At 49.0% G+C, this 20,576-nt stretch overlaps 1 protein-coding gene across 2 annotated transcripts in view; it reads left to right on the plus strand.

The window, feature by feature from the left end:
- Nucleotides 1-20,576, plus strand: part of LOC144116268 (lysyl oxidase homolog 2-like) — a 92,930-nt gene that overhangs the window by 17,942 nt on the left and 54,412 nt on the right. For both annotated transcript variants that reach the window (XM_077650986.1, XM_077650985.1), the window contains exons 2-3: nt 5,937-6,214; nt 11,850-12,034. In XM_077650986.1, coding sequence (XP_077507112.1) covers nt 5,937-6,214; nt 11,850-12,034 — 463 coding nt within the window. The remainder of the gene's footprint in view (nt 1-5,936; nt 6,215-11,849; nt 12,035-20,576) is intronic.

Raw genomic sequence — 20,576 nt, forward strand, 5'->3', positions numbered from 1 at the left:
CAGCAGGGACAGTTTGAGATTAAGAGAGATAAAGCTACAGTGCTTGCGATAGTTAGAGTGGCCGAGGAGGAGGAGGAGTTCAAATTTCTTTGGTGTGGGACTCAGGCCGGCCCTGGATAGAATGGTGGAAACAATGTCGATACCCTGCTGAAGAGCTCAGGTGCAGCAGAGAGTGATGTCGTCCACATAGAATATATGGAATAGAAAGGATATATTCATGTAGGGTATGCTCGCGAGTTGCTGTGCTAGAGCGCACACGCCAAGAATAAATATGGCGTAGAGAGGACAGCTTCTTGCGGAGTGTCCCGGGTCACAGTGAAAGGTGTAGAATGTAGAAGGGATAGGAGAGAGCCTAGACGAAAGGAGTCTTTGTGTTGGGGGAGAAACTTGCAGATATGTGTAGAGGTTCGAGCCATAGCCAGTTTGGGCCACGTCCTCGAGCATATGTGGTCATGGGAGCTGCAATAAAAAAACTTTCGTGTGTCTACAGTGATCAAAGCATGTATCTAGGCGGAGGGAGGATCAAAGAAAGTGTGTTGCAACGTGAGGAAGCGGTCCTCGGGAGAGATGCAGGAGCGGGAACTAATTAGGGAGGGATGTAAAAACATTGGGTTACCAAGAAAAACGAGGAACCGTGTGAAAGCCATGAAATCGAAGGTTTTTCCCACACATGTAATGAGCAGAATAGGGAATAGGTTAGAAAGAGCGGGGTTTGCCGGGTTGGGGTAGGAGAGTGATTAATGATTTCCAGTCAGAAGGGAGGGTTCCCTCTGTACAGTGCTTGTTCATGGTGTGGAGTAATAATTATCCGGAAGAGTTGGGAAGATTTCTAAGTGTGTATTTGATCGTGTCCTCCAAGGGGATGTTTCTTTTATCGACATGGACATAGAATGAGATGTTGGTGTGTGATAGTGATGCTGGCTGCTCCTTTTCACTTAATGGAAGAAAATCACTTCAATTTACGACACAACGCTCAACAAACCACAGCTACAAGGCACACAATTCACAATATAAATAATTAAATGAACACGCCAGTAGTGTTGACAAAAATTGTAAAAATATACTGTAAGTAATGATATTGCCTAATGATATAAATTGAGGACACATATAAGCAATGCCATGTCTTAATCACAGTAAATGGCATAAAAACCACAAATACAAGAAATAAAGAAGAACAACGAGCAACGACGTCACATACATTATAGAAACACACAAAAATGGTTGCCGGGACACTAGAGAGCACGAAACAAGGCGAATAATAAGAAAAATTATTCAGGCAATATCTAATACCTCCCGAGGATGCCACTGTCCACGAGGAAAGATTTCAACGCTATGATCACTCGTTCTGCATTGCATGCATTGTCCACGAACCTAATAGCTTTTGGAGACTAAAGGCCTTTTATCAAGGGTGGGTAAATCCCTCTTCAGCCGTGCCTTAGCACTGTCATGAACTGGGCGACCCTGTAAAAGGTGACCAGATACATATTGTGGACTGTCTGCACGCCCAATTCTATTTAGAAAGTGAGTCGTGTAGGCTCTTCTCAATCGTAAGCCGTGAATAAGTGTTTATAGACTTCTGTTGAAGGATAGTGGGGTTGTAAATCGTGACAGGGGGCCAGTTTGATAAAGGATAGAATTTGTATAGTTTGGCTGGAGCCACATTTTTCACTCATACCGACTCGCATGTATCTTAAAAGACGGCAGATTTGACATCCTAATTATGGAAAGTTAGAAGTTGTAGCCTTTGCATGAGCTTGCCTCACCGCTTAATCTGTCTCAGTGTTTCCCTGAAGAAGACAATGCCCTGGTGTTCACTGAAAGACTACCGTATGCTGAATCTTTGATGCCTTACGACAAGAAGAGTTAGATACATGTGATTGTGCATGCGCGATAATGTCTTGTTTCGAGTTGTAGGCCACTCGTAAGTGACGCCAGTGCAACCCCGGCGTTCCGTTCGTGCGTTCTCTACAAATGTGTGGACTATTGTAGTATCTAACTCATCATATCTGTAAACGGATGCACAACACCTCTAACAACTCTATGCCGTAAAAGTGTTCTAGATCGAAAACCCAATAGTGCGAAATCTCTTTTCGGATGGACGATACTCTGAAAATTTATACTCTCACTGCAATAATCCCGTGCTCTGACCGCCATCATTCCGCGACAAACAAGCTATCGTCGGATACACCTCAAATCTGCAGCAAATATCCACCCACATTCAGGACCGCAGCACAGAATTTCTTCGTGACAAAAAGTAGACCGTTGTTAAAGTTTTTCTTGTTACCTAAACAAGAAGCTGCTCACGAGACGAAGTTACAAGCTCAAGAATTTTGATGCCTGTGGCGTGTTTGATACATTAAAGCGTTAAAGAAGTTGATATCGTGTAGTGCGGTAATTGGTCATCGGAGTAACACAGGACGCCGTGGACCGTGAGCAGTATTACCAGCTACTGTTTTTTTTTAACTGGTGTCTAAATTAACTTTTCTTAGCCTGAGCTGTCTATTCTTCGGCACCGAGCATTGCTGTATACTTCAGACTTGTTAAAACCGTACTTCGATTTTGAAGTGTCAATTTTGAAATTTTTGAAGAGTGCTTTTCCATTTTTGTCTATTTTCGCTGTTTGGTTGTACATTACTGGTTGCTTGGTTGTACCATTTTATGTGTCTTCCTTTTGTTCTTTCACTGTCCCGAAACCTATACGCACGCTCCCTCCCCTTACGTAATGCCTAAGGGCCTTTATGTGATAATTAAATTAAGCAAACTGAAATTCCTGTATCAAGTTCATATGACGCTTGAGGGTTCATGTCGAAAAGTTGTTTAAAAATCTGTGCACGTAGAGCTTTACACAAATGTGACGCTTCTATAAGGAACTCAAAGTAAATATAAAGGCAACTTAAGCAACCTTCCAACATGATTCGGCGTTTGCTGTGGCCTAGGAGGTGTAATATGCAGCTAAACTGTTCATGACAACTTGATCTAACGCCTGAACTAGTTCATTTACGATGTTCAAGAGGTATTTAAAGGCGGCTTTATGACTGCGCGAGATTAACATACATTCATGAATCTTCCATAACATAATTTTAACCGAAACGGCGGATAAATATTTTAACCTTGCAACACCCCTCCCCTCTTTAAAGATATTCTTTGACACTGGTGCTTTCAGACTAGTAAAGCAATTCTAAAAGAATTCAATAATATTCTAAAACAATTCGTCGCCGGATTGGTGAGGCAGAAGCAGTGACTGGTGTCCTCTAAAGTCAGGCTTACAGCTGGTGCACTCCCGACTGTCGCCACGGCACTCAGAATGAGACAGAAAGCCTTTGTTTCTACTTTGTCCCAACTTCCAACTTTACTGTCGCCACTCCCAATATCGCTTTCAACTTTATCGAACACAGGAGGTGTTGGAAAAAAAAGAAACCATCTCTATCTAAAGGTGGCCGGTTATTTTTTTTTGAAATATTAAAAAAAGACACCCACGTGCTGCGGCACGAGAAAAAAGAATTAGAGCAAACAAACGATATATAGAATAGAAGATAGACGCATTGTTTGTCAGTAAATACAAATACAATTCTTTACAACTGGAGCAAAAAACGACCGCGAGAGGAAGCTTTACTGGCTGCCGCAGCTTGCAAGAGGATCTTTTGAGCTGCATCTACTCCATAGGAAAACATAAGCGTGGAAGGAGGTCATTTTGGTAATAAGTAAACAACACTACCACCGCATGTTCTTCCAATTTATTTTCGGGAAATCTTTTGAGGCACTGAAGATTTCAATGATTGCAGTAATGCGATCCTGCAGCTTGGCTGATAGGGACGGCTGGAAAGAAAATTTACCCCTCTTTATCATAATCTTTACTTATTTTTTAGTAGCTTTCTTTTTGCAGTCGCATTCCTCTCTGCTTAAAGGTGTTGCGAAACACCGCTTGAACGGATGCCGGTTACACTTCAGATGCATTATTTATGTCGTACAGATGCTGACTCAAAAAGAATTACGAGAATCGATGCATAGGAACAGGAGTTATTCAATAGAGAAATTTCAAAATACAAGCAAACAAAATGCTGCCCTCAACTCTATTTTCGCGCATCTTCCCATTCCCGTTTCACTCTCCCACTGATGACACACTGTGCGACCAATCAAAAAAGCCTATCTTAGCACGTGGCGGAAGTTTACACTTCATGGTTGCCTCTTCTCTGTAACTCGTTCATGCTAAGGCTGGCGGCGTCGTTTGCATGGTTACAACAGCCATGTGAACGCCCAGCTGACCCAGCGATGCTTCATCGTCACCACGACGGCGCATAAGGGAACACTGATCAGTGACGTTCCCTTACTTATGAATCCCATCTCGAGCGCGAGATACTGCGATGGTGTGACAGCCTGCGCAAGATATCAGACACATTTAGCATAGCGCTTACCGCTACTGCTCATCGCCAACCATCACCCCTAGCGCGCTGGTTGGTCACAGCGAGCAAGGAGCGCGCGCTGTTGACGAGAGCGTGGCGCCATCTGGCGCCGCCGCCCGGTGATCCTCCACAAGCTGACGATCCGCACTGTCTGCTAAATGTGAACTGAACGCATCATTCCTCGCGACCGAAACGAACGCTTATAGAATGCAATGGCTCGATCGGATCAACTCTGCAAAGCCACTCTCAGATACATAGAGAGTACCCATAAGTGTTAGTGCTAGGTCGTAGCATGTTTACAGAGAGGCGCGAAGTCCGTCGATGCAAAAAGTAGTCAGAGCCTCTAGTGGTGCATTTGTTTTACTTGCTTTACAGTGCTTTTATCTAGGGCAAACAAGTTGGTTTTGTTAATGTAATATAGAACACAAGAACATGACAAAACCTATCTCTAGTTATTAACAAAATTTGCTGTATATTTACTCTTTGTCCAGTCATAAAGCTCGCCCTCCGTGATGTCACATCCGATGCTAAAAACCGCCACTGTATGGTGACACCGTCAGCGCCACGAATTTGTTTTTGCGAGCTAATTAAAATATTAAAAACAGGAGTATACGTGGTACGACCGATACTAATAACATCACTATAACTCCTATGCAACCAACGGGCAAAACAATGCACTGAAAATGTGTTTCGGGGCCCCTTTAATACCTTCCGTGCATTAAAGGACGACTGCACCACTTTATATGAACTTCACGGTATTCAAGGATTCAAATGTATATAGGCTACACGTAAAGCATGTCAAAACTTTTTGCGCCAGCATTTAAAATGCTGACGTAATCGACGATTAAATGTCAGGCTTCCCCTCAGGGTCCTCACAGTACCGGAGGTGAAGGAAGTTGGGCACCTTCTTCGTCGTGACACAGATGGGTGGACGAGCGCCGGCTTTCCTCGAGAATGGAACCTTTAATGCTGCCGCATTTGGCAGAAGGTCAGGTGGGCGGATGAGATTAAGAAGGTTGCAGGCATAGGGTGAGCACAGCTGGCAAAGGACAGGGTTAATTGGAGAGACATGGGACAGGCCTTTGCCCTGCAGTGGGCGTAGTCAGGCTGCTGCTGATGGTGATGATATTGATAATGATAGCCTATCATGGTGTTGGCGGCGCCTGTTTATTAGCTCCGCATAGATGAATGGTCAAGTAACTCTCCATGACGGGAGACTGGATACAGGTGAAGCGCTTAGACCATGCGAATGCTTGGGCAGGACGAAGTTAACCTGTAAACGGAGTGTGCGCGAAGAAGACAAAAGATGCAGAAGGCCACAGAAACGTCGAAGGTATATGTTCTCTGAGTTCTATGTGCATTGCCTTTTTGTTCTTTGTTCGTTCTGACCCGATTTAAAATTAACTGCACCGACTATCCCAAAATGAATAAGCGCAGAAAGACACTGTCCCTCTTACCAAAACAGATAAGAAGTCTGTACTCGGAAGTGGGGATAGCTTCCTCTGTGCGGATACTGCATATTTTCCCCTTGCGCAGGCATAAGGCGGCGCTCCTCCTGCTGACGGCCGTGCTGGTGGCCTGCCGCGCCCCAGGCGCTGGCGGCGAGGAAGATGGCAGCCTGCGGCTCGTCATCGGCGCCCGGGTGACAACGCACGAAGGCCGCGGCAACGTGGAGCTCTTTCACTCCGACCGTTGGGGCGCAATGTGCGACGATGAGTGGGACACCCGCGAGGCGCAGGTCATCTGCCGCATGCTTGGCCACGAAAACGCCTCGGCGCGCGCCACCGTCAGCGCTCACTTTGGCAAGGCCCTCAGTGAGTGCGGGCTTGCAGTGGCCGCTAAGCAGCTTTGGTTGACTGCAGCTGTTTGATCGTATTAAGCAAATGTGAAACTCCGCTTACAAGCCAAGCCACCTTGAGGACGGACGGACGGACGGACGGCAAACAGACAGACGAACAGACGAACAGATGGACGGACGGGCAAACAAACAGACGAAAAGACGAACAGATAGGTACTTAGTACCATTGCCTTTTTATCGGGTCGGGATAATTGTCACCTAGCTGTTAAATCCTAGCCTGCTAAATTTCATGAGAGTAACTGCCAATTGCTTTCTCCCCCGTCTAAACTACTGCCTTTTCCTTTTTCGCCAATCGTCAAATAACCGTTTAGTTTCTTCGGCTCCACTTGCAAAAGTTGAGCGTGCTCTGGCTGTTCCTACACCCCAGGAAGAGCCAGGAATCCAGGGCCCAGGTTGGAGGGCCTTACACTGCAAACAATATGTTCTACCACTTCTATGCCTTGCATGCACTAATAGCTAATGTCATCAGTGACTCCAAGTTTTTGCTGGTAGCACTTCGTCCGCAAGCACCCAGCCCTAGACATTTCTATTTATTAGCAAGCATCCAGTTCTGTCCATGTAGTATCGTCATTGCAATGGGATAGGTATCTAAAAAATCACCATCTTTCTCTTTTCCTCCATTTGCCTCAGCCGCATCCTTTAATTATTTTTTTATTATTTACAAATACTGCTGGCAGCAGCGCTGCTCATACAGGAGAGGATTACATGTGCTGCAGTAACAATTTAGAGATTTTTTTCATCCGAAGCTTCAGTAATTAATGGTGGCAAACAGTTCAAGAGGCGCGTTGTGAGGAGAAAGTAGGAATTTTTTTCAAATTTCGCTCTGGGGAAATATGGGTGTATTACCTGGTAGTGGTTCAGTCTACTTAATCTATGGGGTGCAGCAAAAATGTAAGTATAGCGTGACAAACCTAGCTTTATTGTGATACAGCATGTGAAAAAAAAAAATAAGCCTAGAAACTTGACGGCGTACATGAAGGGGTCCCAAGCGGAGCTGTGTTGGCATGTTAGTGACAGATGATGTTGCTCGATAATCAGACTATAAATCTGACAGAAAGGCTCCGGATGCGCTCTAGTCTAGAAATGTCCTTGGCATAGTATGGGTCCCATACTATCGAAGCATACTCGAGAGCAGGTCTCACTGGAGGGTGGTATGCTTCAAGCTAAACTTCTGGAAATGGCGTTTTTAATTTTAGCCGAAGAAGACAAAGTTTATTAAATTCCTTAGTGGTGACGTTGCCAAAATACATGTTTCATTTGTAATTATATATAATAAATAAGCCTAAATATCCAACAGCAGAAAGAGAGTAAATAAACTGGCCCTCTATGTGGTAATTGTAATGAAGCCGCTTTTTATTTCTTGTTATTGACATGGAAATAGCATTAGGAAGGTTCATATTTATATCACTCTCCTCACACCAGTCCGCAAGTGCACAAAACTTTCCATGCAACAAGGTTTGTTGTGAAGCGTTGTTTATACGCTGTACAGGGTCGTCCAAAATATGTGGGAACACGGCGAAGCATGGTCGCGCTCCGCGGAGCGTCAGCGCATCCGGCGCGGCCGCGCATCGACGCTACGCGGCGCAGGCGCGCAGGAAACTGAAGGCGGTGCTTCATGTCGTCTACTACAGTGCGCATGAGCACCGTGCTTCCTTTGCTGGGAAGCGCACCTAAACAAACGCGCTGAGATAGATTGCTTTGAGGGAAAGCGCACTTCTTTCACAGTAGTGCGTTGTTGTTTCCACGAGCTACAACTCAGCGGCCTGCGTTCTCAGTGACGCGATCTCGGTTGAATCTGGCGTTGTCTCATATTTCTCATTTCAAGTTTGGATTGGCTTATGTCGCTAAAGATCCCAAAACGATGCATGCCATGAGAGGGGTAGACGTAGTGGAGGGCTTCAGATTATTTTGACCCCCGGCGATTCTTACCATGCGCTGATAGAGCACATTAAATCAGCGTCTTTCGTTTCGCCTCCATCAAAACTGAGCCGCAGCAGCTGAGATCGAACTTGGTTCCACCAATTCAGTAGTCGGGCGTTTCCCATACAGTAGGAATGTTCAACGACATAAGCCAATCCAAGCTGGAAGAAAGAAATATGAAACAACGCCTGCCTTTAACCGAGATCGCGTCACTCAGAACACAGGCCACTAAGTTGAAGTGCGCGGAACAAACAACAACGCACTGCAGTGAGTCAAGTGCGCTTTCCCGCAACGCCATCTCAGCGCGTTCGTTGAGGTGCGCCTCCCAGCAAAGCATGCACGGTGCTCATACGCGCTGTAGCAGGCGACACGAAGCACCGCCTTCAGTCTCCTGTGCGTCTGCGGCGCGTAGCTTCGATGCGCGGCCGCGCCGGACGGGCTGACGCTCCGCGGAGCGGGGCCACGCTTTGCCGTGTTCGCACATTTTTTGGACGACTCTGTACCTGACACCGCCGTCGGCAAGCAATTTCACTTCCACACTGCCATCGACTTTGTCGGCTGTGCTATTGATATGAGTTAAAAATAATAAAGGATGGAACACAGACCCCTGACGCACTCCGGATAACATATCTTTGTCAGTAGATTTGAACCCTGCATATTCCACAAATTGGGCCTGATTGCTTTACCCGCCGCAGTGGCTCAGTGGTTAAGGCGCTCGTCTACTGAGCCGAAGTACCCGGGTTCAAACCCGACCGCGGCGGCCGCATTTCGATGAAGGCGAAACTCAAAAAGGCACCCGTTTGCTGTGCAATGTGAGGGCACATTAAAGATCCCCAGCTGGTCTAAATTATTCCGGAGACCTCCACTACGGCACCTATTTCTTCCTTTTTTTTCACTCCCTCCTTTATCCATTCGCTTATGGCACTGTTCGGGTGTCCACTGAGATACGTGAGACAGTTACTGCGCCATTTCCATTCCTGAAACATAATTTTCAGTTTTCTATTTTTCTGGTTGCTTGATTCCACAAATTCGGCTCATGTTGAGCCTAACTTTTTGCCTAGCATTGACCGCTTCATACTGCCTTCAACTGCATTAGTTGTGTTCCCCTGTGGCTCTCAAAGCAAACCTACTAACTATATTCTGCTTCACTTCAAGCGCATAAGTTGTAGCAGATCTCAAGCATACTTAACCGATTGCAAACGTCAAGCACAGTACAACGGCTTCATTCAAGGTTTTCCGAATCGTTTCATATTTGTTATATCCTCAGAGTGCCGTGTGCTTCATGACAGCTGCGTTTCTTTTCACTTCCTTTATTACTTCCTCCCTCTGATCTCACATGTACCCCCTGCGATCTTTTATCCGTATATCAAGATTCTTGTAAGCATTAACTGTAAATAGCGCCAAATTTTGTCGTGCCACGTTCATTATTATAAACCAGGCACGTATCCAAAGGGTGGCCCAAGGCCCTCCACTTCCTGAAATCATGCTCCCCTCCCCCAGCAGTGTTCTTGTTAGGCATGGGCCATGCCCCCTCCCCCACCCCCGGGCTTCGCCCTATACAAATACATCGCCCCCCCCCCCCCCCCCCGAAAAAAATTTCTGGCTACGTGCCGGTTATAAACCATTACCTTTTGATTTTTTTGCACTAAATCTCAGTAGTTGCAAATTTGCCTCCTGTTCCTAAATGTGCGCCATATCTTGGTCTTCCCAGTTGTCTGCTAGAAGTACATTATCATCGACACACATAGGACCCTGTTAGGGACTTGTTTCTAGACGGCCCATTTGCCGCACCACACATTAAACCTTATAGTCTGCTTTTTTTCTAGCTATTTTTCCGTCCATCTGAAGTAGGCTCTAAAAAAAGTGGCGTCAAAGGACATTCTCACCTAAGCCTTAATGCCGAGTCACACTGCACAGTCAGCCTGTAAGCCCCGTGCTCCAACACAACGTTGGCGTAGTGTTGCCGACCCTGTCACACCGCGTCAACACGAACTCTTTGGAAACACATACCTTTCGTCCAGCAATTCGCATCGTACACTTGTGCGCCAACAGTTGGAGAACCCCTAGCCACACCAGAAAAACAGGTGCGGCGGCGCTTGTCCGCCGCCTCTCTGGCATTGCACTTGCGTGCTCTGTCCCGTGCGCGATTACTGCATGTGCACAGCCGCGGAAACCGCAGACACTTTGCACTGCCGGGCTAATAGTGCGTTTGGCAGTAATTTGTAGGAAGAATTACTACGATGTGTGGCTGCTGAAGCAGTGGTTATGCTGATATTTTGCGCCGTTGATCCTGGCTTGGACGGCACATACGCATGGCAGGAAACCCGCCTCGCCTTCTCACTTTCAAAACGAGTGTGGTACTTGTTCAAATGTGTACGCGGAACGCGTCCCTTCAATGAATTTCAAAGAAACTACGCAATGGTACTTTCATAAATCTCAGTTTTGAAGACACGTGGAAAAACAACCTGTTCTCACTTTTGAAATCCGATTCCAATTTTGTAGCGATCTTTTCAAATGATATATCCTTGAGTGCACAATGATTATACCTCCTCCGTTACGTTCCAGAACTGGCTGTCGTCGACCATCGTCAAAGCTCACTTTCTTGGCTGGAAACGACAGCGGCATGTTTGCACGAGCACCTCACACACTGGTCTGCCGGCAACCGCGCAGAGTCGTTTATGGCTGGGCGCGCTCACCTCAGCGAGCCGCCTTTCTGACGCCGTTTCCATTGCAGAAGACGAGACCTTCGCTAAAGGCATAGAGGGGCAAGGCCAGTGATGAAAAGGGCCTTTTGGAAAGCCTTGCTCGTCTGAAGTGTGCGGTAATTTCAGCACAACTGTAGGACGGGAACCGGAGGGAAGGTGCTCCTCCGTGGCGGCTCCAGCGGAGGCGCGGGAATCAGTGAGGCACGGTGGCGGCAACCACAAGCCAGCAGTTTCGAGAGCAACAGCCTGCCCGCCTGCATGCGCCCGCCAGCTCCGCGCTGCACCTAGCCAGACAACAATACGACGAATGGAAACGTTTTGCAAACGATGTTCGCAAGTACGAAAGGCACGGAAGCGGTAAATTAACGACGAGTGAGTGCTTTAAGTGGCTGGTGTATATAGTCGCCAGGAATTTCGCTCGGCTGGCGTAGAGGCCAAACCGCGCATACGAATGCTGTTTTTCTCTAGTTCTTGTTGTCGAAAGCGGTCATTATGAGGCAATACTGCAGCAAGCTGCATTGTTTCTCTGCCGTTTTGACACTGTCAGCAGTAATTGAGCTAAGTCGTGCTAATTAGCAGGCAGGTTAACTAACGTGTAAAAAGGCGGAGAGCTCGCTTGTGAGGAGCATGGCGTGTTCTCCTTGGCACCCGTTGACCACCACGCCCTCGGTATGTGCTCCGCACACCGCCAGTTCCTGCCGGTGCGCGTTCCATGTCACGCGTTTGCGCCCTTAGCAGTGTGACGCCCCCAAGCTTTCGGTGAACGGCTACATCGACGAATGGCGCCTCTTGGTCTCCCGCAGTCCTGGTCATAACACCGTGTTTAATAATGTACATGAATAGTTATTCCGTTCTTTTTTTATAATCCGGGCGGTGGAGCAAAAGACAACTTATCTGTGACGTCACGTCTTTGAAACCACGAAGCACTCTATCGGCTCTCACCAGAACACCCCTGTTCCAACGCAGGGCCAATCTTGATGGACAACCTGTACTGCACGGGTGAAGAATTGCACATTGCAGAGTGCCCCTTCGACGGCTGGGGGGTGCACGACTGCGGCAGAGATGAGGCTGCAGGCGTGGAGTGCTTCCTGCCACCGCCACCAACAACCACCGACACACCCTCTGCCGTAAGGGCCAAGAAGAAAATACGTGTAAGGAAAGCGTCACTCTGGCTTTCGCCATGTTTGCTGCCTTTCTCGATACCCCTCGAATTCTCTTTGTCACCCGTTCTTTCTTGCTTCTTTTTCTCGTTCTGTGATTGCGGAGAGCCCTTTGAATGTTTATTCACTGATGCAGTTGCATTATTTTTACAAAAGTGAAGCCTTTATCAAAATATGCAGCCAGCCGATTCGCTTCTGTGTCATGCGCCGTGGCTGGCTGTGCATCGTCAGCGTTCTCAAGTCTTGATGATGGTTTATCGCATGCTCATCTCGGCGGAACTCAGTATTTTCACCAGTGCTGCCTCCTGCGTGTCTCACATGTAAATTTCTGACAAATTCTTGAGGTTAGCCAGTGGGGAGTACACATAATGAGCGACATGCAATATGATTTTCTGAAATGCCGGTGCTCGGCTTGCTATGTGCGTCGCCGCTTGATGACGTCGTCCTATCTTTCTTGATATCGCTGGGATTTGCTCTGCCATCTGTGAGTGCACACATTTACACACACACTTGGCCGGCTTTCGTGGTTATGGGGCAAGTAATCCTTTTGCACTAAAATCCTGCGTTTACAAAGCAGCGTTGAACCACAAAGTCACGCCATCTCCCTCAACAGCACCCATAGGCTATGCGTTGTGCTGCTATTTCGCACCCCCTCTGTTTTTCATTCCTTTCTGTTTAGTAAGGCGAAAGCCTTACAAGCCCCATTACACAAAACTCGGGCGTTGAGGCCGAGAAATGGTTCCAACATTATGGCGGCGCAACAGCCGCCGTCTGGCCACCGAAGCGGCAAGTGCAAAGTTGGCATGCCCAATAGCTGCCGCACAAAAGGTACGGCCTAATCGGCGGACCTCCATGTGGTGCCAGATTTCCCGACTACATTCGCACCAAAACTGTGAAGTAGCCGGTTGCCATACAGGGCTCCAGGTGGTGTCATGTGGTTTCTCGTTGCATAGCTTACATGTGCTAGTAAGTTGATATCTGGCTTGCGAAAGGGATTCAAACCGACTACATATGCACCTTGGAATGTTCGCGGCGATGACAAGTGAGAGATCGAATTACTCGCTTCTGACAAAGCTGTTGTTCCCAAAGAAAGTCGTTGCACTTTGTTGAACGAGGTATTTGCATCCTCCTTTTTGAGAAATGCTTCTTTGGCCCTTCGTATCGTTTCGCAATTTGATTACCAGACAATGGATCCTATCACCACAAATTTGAGTGGAATAAGCAAATTAATACGTTAAATTAAGCTCTCTTCTTCACCAGGCGAAGAAGGTATCAGTGCAAAATTTTTCAAAAACACTGATGCGTACTTTTTATATTGTCAAAACTTTTTTCGCAATCCTTGGAATGTGGCGAACTTCCAGACGACTGGAAAGTGAGGAAGGTAGTTCCTATTTTCAAACTGAAAACAACCAATCAGAAAAGACAAGGGACAAGAGGAGGAGTGTTCATACCACAACGACTTCTCGAGGCAGGGAAAGGAACCACGTTTGCACAACGCAGCACAAGAACCGTTTCACGGCGTGTGTCGCACAGGTCGTGTACAAGTTCCCCCTCACATGTGCGAGATTGTACACACTAAACAAAAATAAACCCAGATGGGTGTTTTTGGCCTGTCCTCTAGCGGCCTCCCAAATCGAGGTTCGATATACAGCGTTAGACTTGGGGTAGGTTTCAACCCCAAAAAATACGGAGGACTTACGATTGGCGAAGGGAGCAGATTTGGTGTAGATTTTTACACCAAAAATTACGAAGCACTTGCGGTTGACAATGGGAGCATATTTGGTGTCGATTTTTACACCAAAAATTACGAAGAACTTCCGGTTAGCAATGGGAGGTTTCAAACGCGGGTGGTGGTAAAAACGTTTATTTCCTCTGAAAAGAGGGAGTTACATGGAGGGTGCTCTGGAGTCAGGCTTAGTGCCCTTCCCCTCACAATCACTAGGTGGAGTCCCTAGTACGGGACCCCAGTGGCTTCCGCTGCCGCCATAGCTCGTTCGACCATCGCCTTTTGGGCTTTCAGGTCGCAACAGGCGAGTAGGGTCGCCTCCCAGTCCTCCCGGGTGGGGTTTGGGTTTGGAGTAAAAGCAGGGTTGGAGGGGCACGCCCACATCATGTGGTATAGGTCCGAGGACCTCTCCCCACAGTGCGGGCACTCCCCGGAGAAGGCAGGGTCAAAGTGCTTTAGCGAGGCCGGGCACATCATGGTGTTCGTGACAAGGCGGAGGAACAGGCGTTCCTCCGCTCTCGTTAATCCTTTACACGGATTGGGGTACAGTTTATGTCTATCTTTGTATAATTGCGTTATTTCCTTGTAAGTGTAGGTCGGCGTGGCTTCCGCTACTTCTTCAGAGGAGGCGGGGGACGAGGTTGCCCGGTTAGAGAGCGCGCGGGCGGCTTCATCTGCTGCCTCGTTTCCTCCTAGCCCCGAGTGGGCCGGAGCCCAGACTATGAAGCGGTGGGATGAACCTCCTACGTACGAGCTGTTTTGCAGTAGCCGGTAGGCCAGGTACGGGACCCAGCCCTGTTGGACGTTCCCACACGCCCCTCGCGAGTCGGTAATGATTGTCTTGGAATCGGAGTGTGTTGCCGCTAATGCGATGGCGACTTCCTCTGCTTGAGTGACGCTTCGGGCTTTGAAGGTGAGCCCGTTCACCGTTTTGAACTCGTGGATCACTGACGCCGTATACCTGCCGGCCTTGGTGCGGACCGGATGCGTCCACGTAGTATACCCCGGGTTTCCATCCGTAGTGGTGAGCTAAGGTCTCTGCCCTGGCACTGCGTCTACCATCGTGGTGTCCCTGGACATCTTAATTGGGAGTGGTCTTACGTGCAGGGCGTAACGCCACTCCTGAGAGAGTCTTACTCTCTCCTCGGTTAGAGTCGTGTGTTCTATGTGCAGACGGGCTAAAAGGCGGCGTCCTGACGGCGTCTGCGATAATCGCGTGTATTGACCTGTGAGGTGGGCTTCTATAAGTTCATCGAAGGAGTTCGTCATACCCAGACCTTGGAGTCTCAGGTTAGACGTGGTTATCGGTAGGTCGAGGGCCTTCTTCGCCATGTTGCGTATTATCACCTCGATGATGTTCTGGTCGTGTTTGTTGAGGCGGAGATAGGGGGTCGAGTACAGGATTCTGCTTGTTACAAAGGCATTGGCCAGCCGCAAGGCGTCTTTGCTTCGCAATCCCCCTTTCTTGTTCGAGACTCTGCGGACCATTCGGCCCACCTGATCTCCCACCTTCTTTAGTTTGTCGAGCGTGGTCGTCGCCAGCCGACGCTGGTGGATGAAAAGACCTAGGACTCTAATTTCTTTTCTTTCGGGTATCGGTTCCGATCCAAGTCTCAATTCTATCTTGTTTGTGCATTTTTTGTTGGGGCGAATGTGCACGAATTCGGATTTTTGAGGGGAGCAATGAAGGCCACATCTTTTCGCGTACTCGTTCACCGCGGTGGCCGCCTCCTGCAGGCTGGCCTCCATTTCAACGAGAGAGCCCTGCGTGGCCCAAATGGAGATGTCGTCCGCGTATAGCGCGTGCTGCACACCCGGGACTTTCTCCAGGTGGACCGGCAGGTTCTTCATTGCCAAGTTGAAAAGCAAGGGGGATAGCACCGCTCCCTGTGGCGTCCCTCTCGTGCCTAATAGAAAGAGGCCGTGTTCCGCGTTCTGGATCCTCACGTAGGCCTGTCTGTCCGTGAGGAAGCGTTTTATGTACTCGAAAGCGTTCCTGCCGCATCCCGTCTCTGATAGGTGTGTGAGGATCGCCTCGTGTGTCACATTATCGAAGGCTCCCTTCAGATCTAGGGCCAGCACTATCTTATCCCCGTTCGGATGTTCGATCGGGTTTAGTACCTCCCTGCTGAGCTGCAGCAGGATGTCCTGAGCCGATTTATTTGGCCTGAAGCCGTACATCGAGTCGGCGAAGACTCGCTTGTTTTCTAGGTACTCAGATAGTCTATCTCTGACCACAGCTTCCATCAGTTTGCCCACGCACGAGGTGAGAGAAATAGGTCTTAGGTTATCCGTATCTATGGCCTTGCCCGCCTTGGGGATGAAAGTTATCAGCGCCGTCTTCCACTCCGTGGGAAGTGGAGCTTCGCCCATCCAAACCGAATTAAAGTGTTTTAGGAGGGATTCGTATGCGCGGTCCGGCAGATTGGCTAGGAGTTTTACCGAGATCCCGTCCCTTCCTGGCGCGGTCCCGCGTTTCATCCTCGCTAGAGCGGCCTTGAGTTCGTATATTTTGAAAGGTTCGTCCAGCTCAGCATTTTGGGCTCCACTGTATCTGTAAGCTTTTCCCCTTGGATCTTGGGTCGTGCTCAGGTATTGGTCCCGAAGCTTCAGTGCGAGCTGGGCCGTATTTCCTTGAAATGCACGTACCGCTCACTGCAGGTGCTTCTGCGTCTCGGTGCGCGTCTGGTTGGGATCTATGAGCGCCCGGAAGAGGCGCCACGTGTTTTTGCTAGACATCTGCCTAGCGGCCGCGTTGCACCTATCTACCCAGTTCGCGTCCGCGAGTTGCGCCGCGTACTCCGCCGCTTCTTTAGTGATTGCCGCGATCCGAGCTCTTAGCTTTCGGTTATGCTTCTGTCTACGCCATCTTTTGACCATGCTGCGTCTGGCTGCCCAGAGGTGGAGGAGGTGGGTGTCCACGTCCGTTACCGCCTCTGAGAGCTTTACCTGCGTCTCCGTCGAACGCAGGTTGATCAGCAGCTGTTTTGTCCAGGCTTGATAACCCTGCTCCTGGATAGAGCTTACCTCGTATTCCTTTCGAAATTTCGTCCAGTCCGGCAGCATAGTGTGCCCCGTAGGCCTGGTAAGGGGTTTCGTACGGATCGTTATGGTGATCAGGCAGTGGTCACTACCGAGAGTTTCCTCCGTATTCGTCCACTCCACTCGCCTCGCGTTTTTCGTGAAGGTTAAGTCGGGACACGTGTCCCTCTGCACCGAGTTCCCTATCCGCGTGGGGCACGCCGGGTCAGTGTGTAGGGTTAGACCTAACGCGGACGCCGCCTCCGCTAGCTTCCGTCCTCGTATGTCTTCTCGATGATAGCCCCATGAGGGACTCTGCGCGTTGAAATCTCCCATTACTAGTAGCGGGTCTCGTCCTGCTTCCCTGATAGCTCTGCTCAGGAGTGTGGAGAAGGTTACGTTTTTTGCTTTAGGTGGGTAGTACACGTTCAGGATGTGTAGCGGCGAATCCTCCTTTTTCAGTGGCAGAAGAGTCACCATCACGTGCGAAAGGCTGGTTTGTAATTCCAGATCTACCAAATTTGCAGTGAAATTTTTGTGCACAAAGATGCACGTTAGGGGGTCGAGTTGGAACGTTTTGTAGTTTGTGAGGCTCACGTTCCCGCCAGGTTCCTGTACGGCCACTACTGCCGGAGTATGCTCGTACGTAGACAGGTGCATCCTAAGACCCGCTCTCTTAGTCCTCGATTTCAAGCCTCGACTATTCCACTGCGTTAATGTTATGGGATTCTCTTTAGTTTGTCTCGCCATGTTGTATCTGAAGATTGTTGTTATTCTGGAGGGGAAATTGCTCCTGGTGGTCTTCCTCCTCGTCCTCGCTCAGCACCCAACGCATCCTGTAGGCTCGGGGATTCTGGAGTCTCCTCGTGTTAGCGTATTTGCGAACCGTCATCGCTTTCGCTATCTGTTGTGAGACTATGGTGGGAATGGATTCCTGGACCCTTCTCATCATAGCTTCTAGTTTATTTTCAAGACTAGGTTCTGTGTCGCTTTCCATCGCCTCCTCTTGCTGAGGTGGCTGGGGTTTAGCTAGCGCACTTTCTAGTTTGCTCGTTAGCGCCGCGATCTGCGCTTTTAGGGCTGCTATCTGGTTTCGTAACTCGGTTTCTACTGGGTTGGGTGTGGGTGGAGAGGAAGGTTTGGGAGGAGGAGGAGGAGAGGCGGTCCCACTCACCTGCCGCTTCCCGGTCTGGACTATGCTGGCCCAGGTCCTCTTTTGCTTGGGTTGATCAGAAGTCGACTCCCTGCTAGGTGGAGGGGGCGGGAGATTCCCGCTTCCTCCCTTCTTCTTCTTTTTCCTCCTCTTTTTCTCCTGATTGCTGGGTTGTTGCTGCGCGTTCGTGCGGAATTTCGCCGTGCAGTCTCTGGAGTTCGTGGCGTGTTCGCCGCCACACACCGCACATTTTGGTTTGCACACGTGAGGGGACCGCACCCCCTCCACAAACGGGGCTAGCGTTCCGCAGAGTGCGCAGTTTTCTGGTCTCGGTGTCGGGAAGGTATCTGGCCTATGTCCCACCGTGCCGCACAAGTTACACGCTGGTATGGTGCGGCGGTACGTTGCTACCGGTATGACTTGCGCGTTGTACAATACAGCTCTGGGCTTGTACTTGCCTTCGAAGGTGATTCTGGCTTTGTTCGAAGTTCCGACCTTTCGGATCTCCAGGATGGTGCTTTCTCCGTGAAAGCTTTTCACCTTCCCTCGCAGGGACTCGGTGGTTTCCAGATTGGCCACTGTGATGACTCCGTGAACCACGTTGTCTTCGCTCTGTTTTACGTGCCCGTGCAAATGGAGGTCTGCTCCTTCTTGGATTTTTATCGCAAAGTCCCCGACCAGTTTGTCTGCCGCGTGGATGTTCGACGTGCCCACGATGATCAGGTTTTGGTCCGGGGATATTGTGAAGTAAAAGTTGTCCGCTTCGGCCTCCCCGACTCGTTGTCGTAGGGCTAGGCCTAGCTCACCGTGTTGTAAGTTCTTCAAGCTTGTCGCCGTCAATGGTTTGATGATTAGCACCACATCGTCTGGTCTAAATCTGCAGAGAAACTTGGGTTTCCATGCAGCTTTGACTTGCCTTGGGCCTCCGGCTGCGCGCTCATCGGATGCCTTGTCGGGTTGCGCATGGAGTTTCTGGGCTCTTTTTTCAAAAGCCCGGATCACATTAGCGTTGCAGGCTTGGTCCCGACTGGTCTGCGGCACAGTTGACCATGCCATGCCTTCCGGGTCGTAGCCGCGTTGCTGGTTTGCGCTTGCCATGTTGGCCTGGAGCGGCCTCCCCGCCGCCGAACGCCGGCGTTCAGCCTTGAAGCTGCGTCGCGGCGCTATGGTGGATGGGAGGAAAAACGCTAAAAAAAGGTCAACAAATCGGCCCACCGGGTTGGCAGTGGTCTCCCTGCGTGCCGGCTGACTTGCTGGTCCTGTCAAGTACAAAATTGTCGGGATCCAACGCGTTGGTCCGCCGCCACGGTCGAAAATCGCCGGAGCCGATGTCCCATGCATCCGCTTGCTACGCGCGCTGGTAGCGCCACCTCAACCGCGGCGATACGCTGAGCGGTGGCTGAGGTGTCGTGTGTATGCAGGCGCCAAGATTTCCCAACGCCGGCATCCAGGAGGAGGAGGTGATGACAGTGGTCCGTTTTTCTATATTGCATTTTTGCTCTTTCTCACAGGCGTACCAGAACTGCTAACTATATAGGCGGAACAGTGTTAGTTCGTTAATCATAATAATCAGGTTCGAATGCGTTTTGTAATCACGAACAAAGCCCAATCGAACTTCAATGTTGAGATATAACTAGCCCCGTTCTGTCCATGCCGTTACCAAGTAGTACTGTAAGGAGCAGGGCAAAAACGCTGGATACAAAGTGCATCGGACCGCTGTCTTCACCACCTCCTGAATGCCTGCGTTGCACGATCGTGGCACCATGCATACACACGACGTCGCAGTCACGTCGCAGCGTACTGCCGTACATCGCGGAAACAAAACGAGACCAGCGGCGGCGGCAAGGAAACGTCTTTGATCTGACTCCGCTGTGTATACGGCACTTCTGTAAAAAAATACACAAACCATGGCTCCGGCGCTAGCCGAAAGTATCTTGACGGGGTGGCTCGCAATGGGCAAGAAAAACAGAGTTGGGGAGACGACAGGCAACGAAACTGAAAACAAGACCGTGGTAACGGATCTACGTGCCAAATTCCTGCAACACAATTTTTCTCCTCGTAAAAGTATACCATCTCTTCACTGTGGTCCAAAAACCGAATCCCTGAAGTTGAAGAACCTGAATGGTGCACAAGCCACTTGCGGGCAGCTCCACATTAGACAAATAATGTTTGCTATCTCTCTGCCTTTAGAAGTTTTTAAAAAGAATGCATTTGTATATTGTGTACTTAAAATCCGTTCATTACTGTCACTTAGTTTTGCAGTCCATAATGGACCTTATTAAATAAAATTTTGAATTCCGTGCTCCACTCGCGCATTGAAAATATTTTTCGAGCATTATTTTCATCCAGTCTATAAGTCCTCAAAGTCGATAAAAGCAGAAGGATTCGCAGTAAGGATTACACAAAAACATGGCATATAGGCGTGCTCCGTGGTTTTATTTTCGAACAAAAGTATAGTTCTTAGATTTTACCTTTATAGTGCAAGGTAGCTGTGTAAGTTTGTTAGACATTTTTTTCCCGAGACTGCAGTTTTAAGCACTTTACAAAACATTGTTACTAGCACGTCCTCAAAACACTGTTCGCAATTTAACTTGTGCATGCGACTTACATTCATTCCATTGGCTGTTCGAAAA

The sequence above is a fragment of the Amblyomma americanum genome, chromosome 1, assembly GCF_052857255.1.
Source record: "Amblyomma americanum isolate KBUSLIRL-KWMA chromosome 1, ASM5285725v1, whole genome shotgun sequence".
Taxonomy (NCBI): domain Eukaryota; kingdom Metazoa; phylum Arthropoda; class Arachnida; order Ixodida; family Ixodidae; genus Amblyomma; species Amblyomma americanum.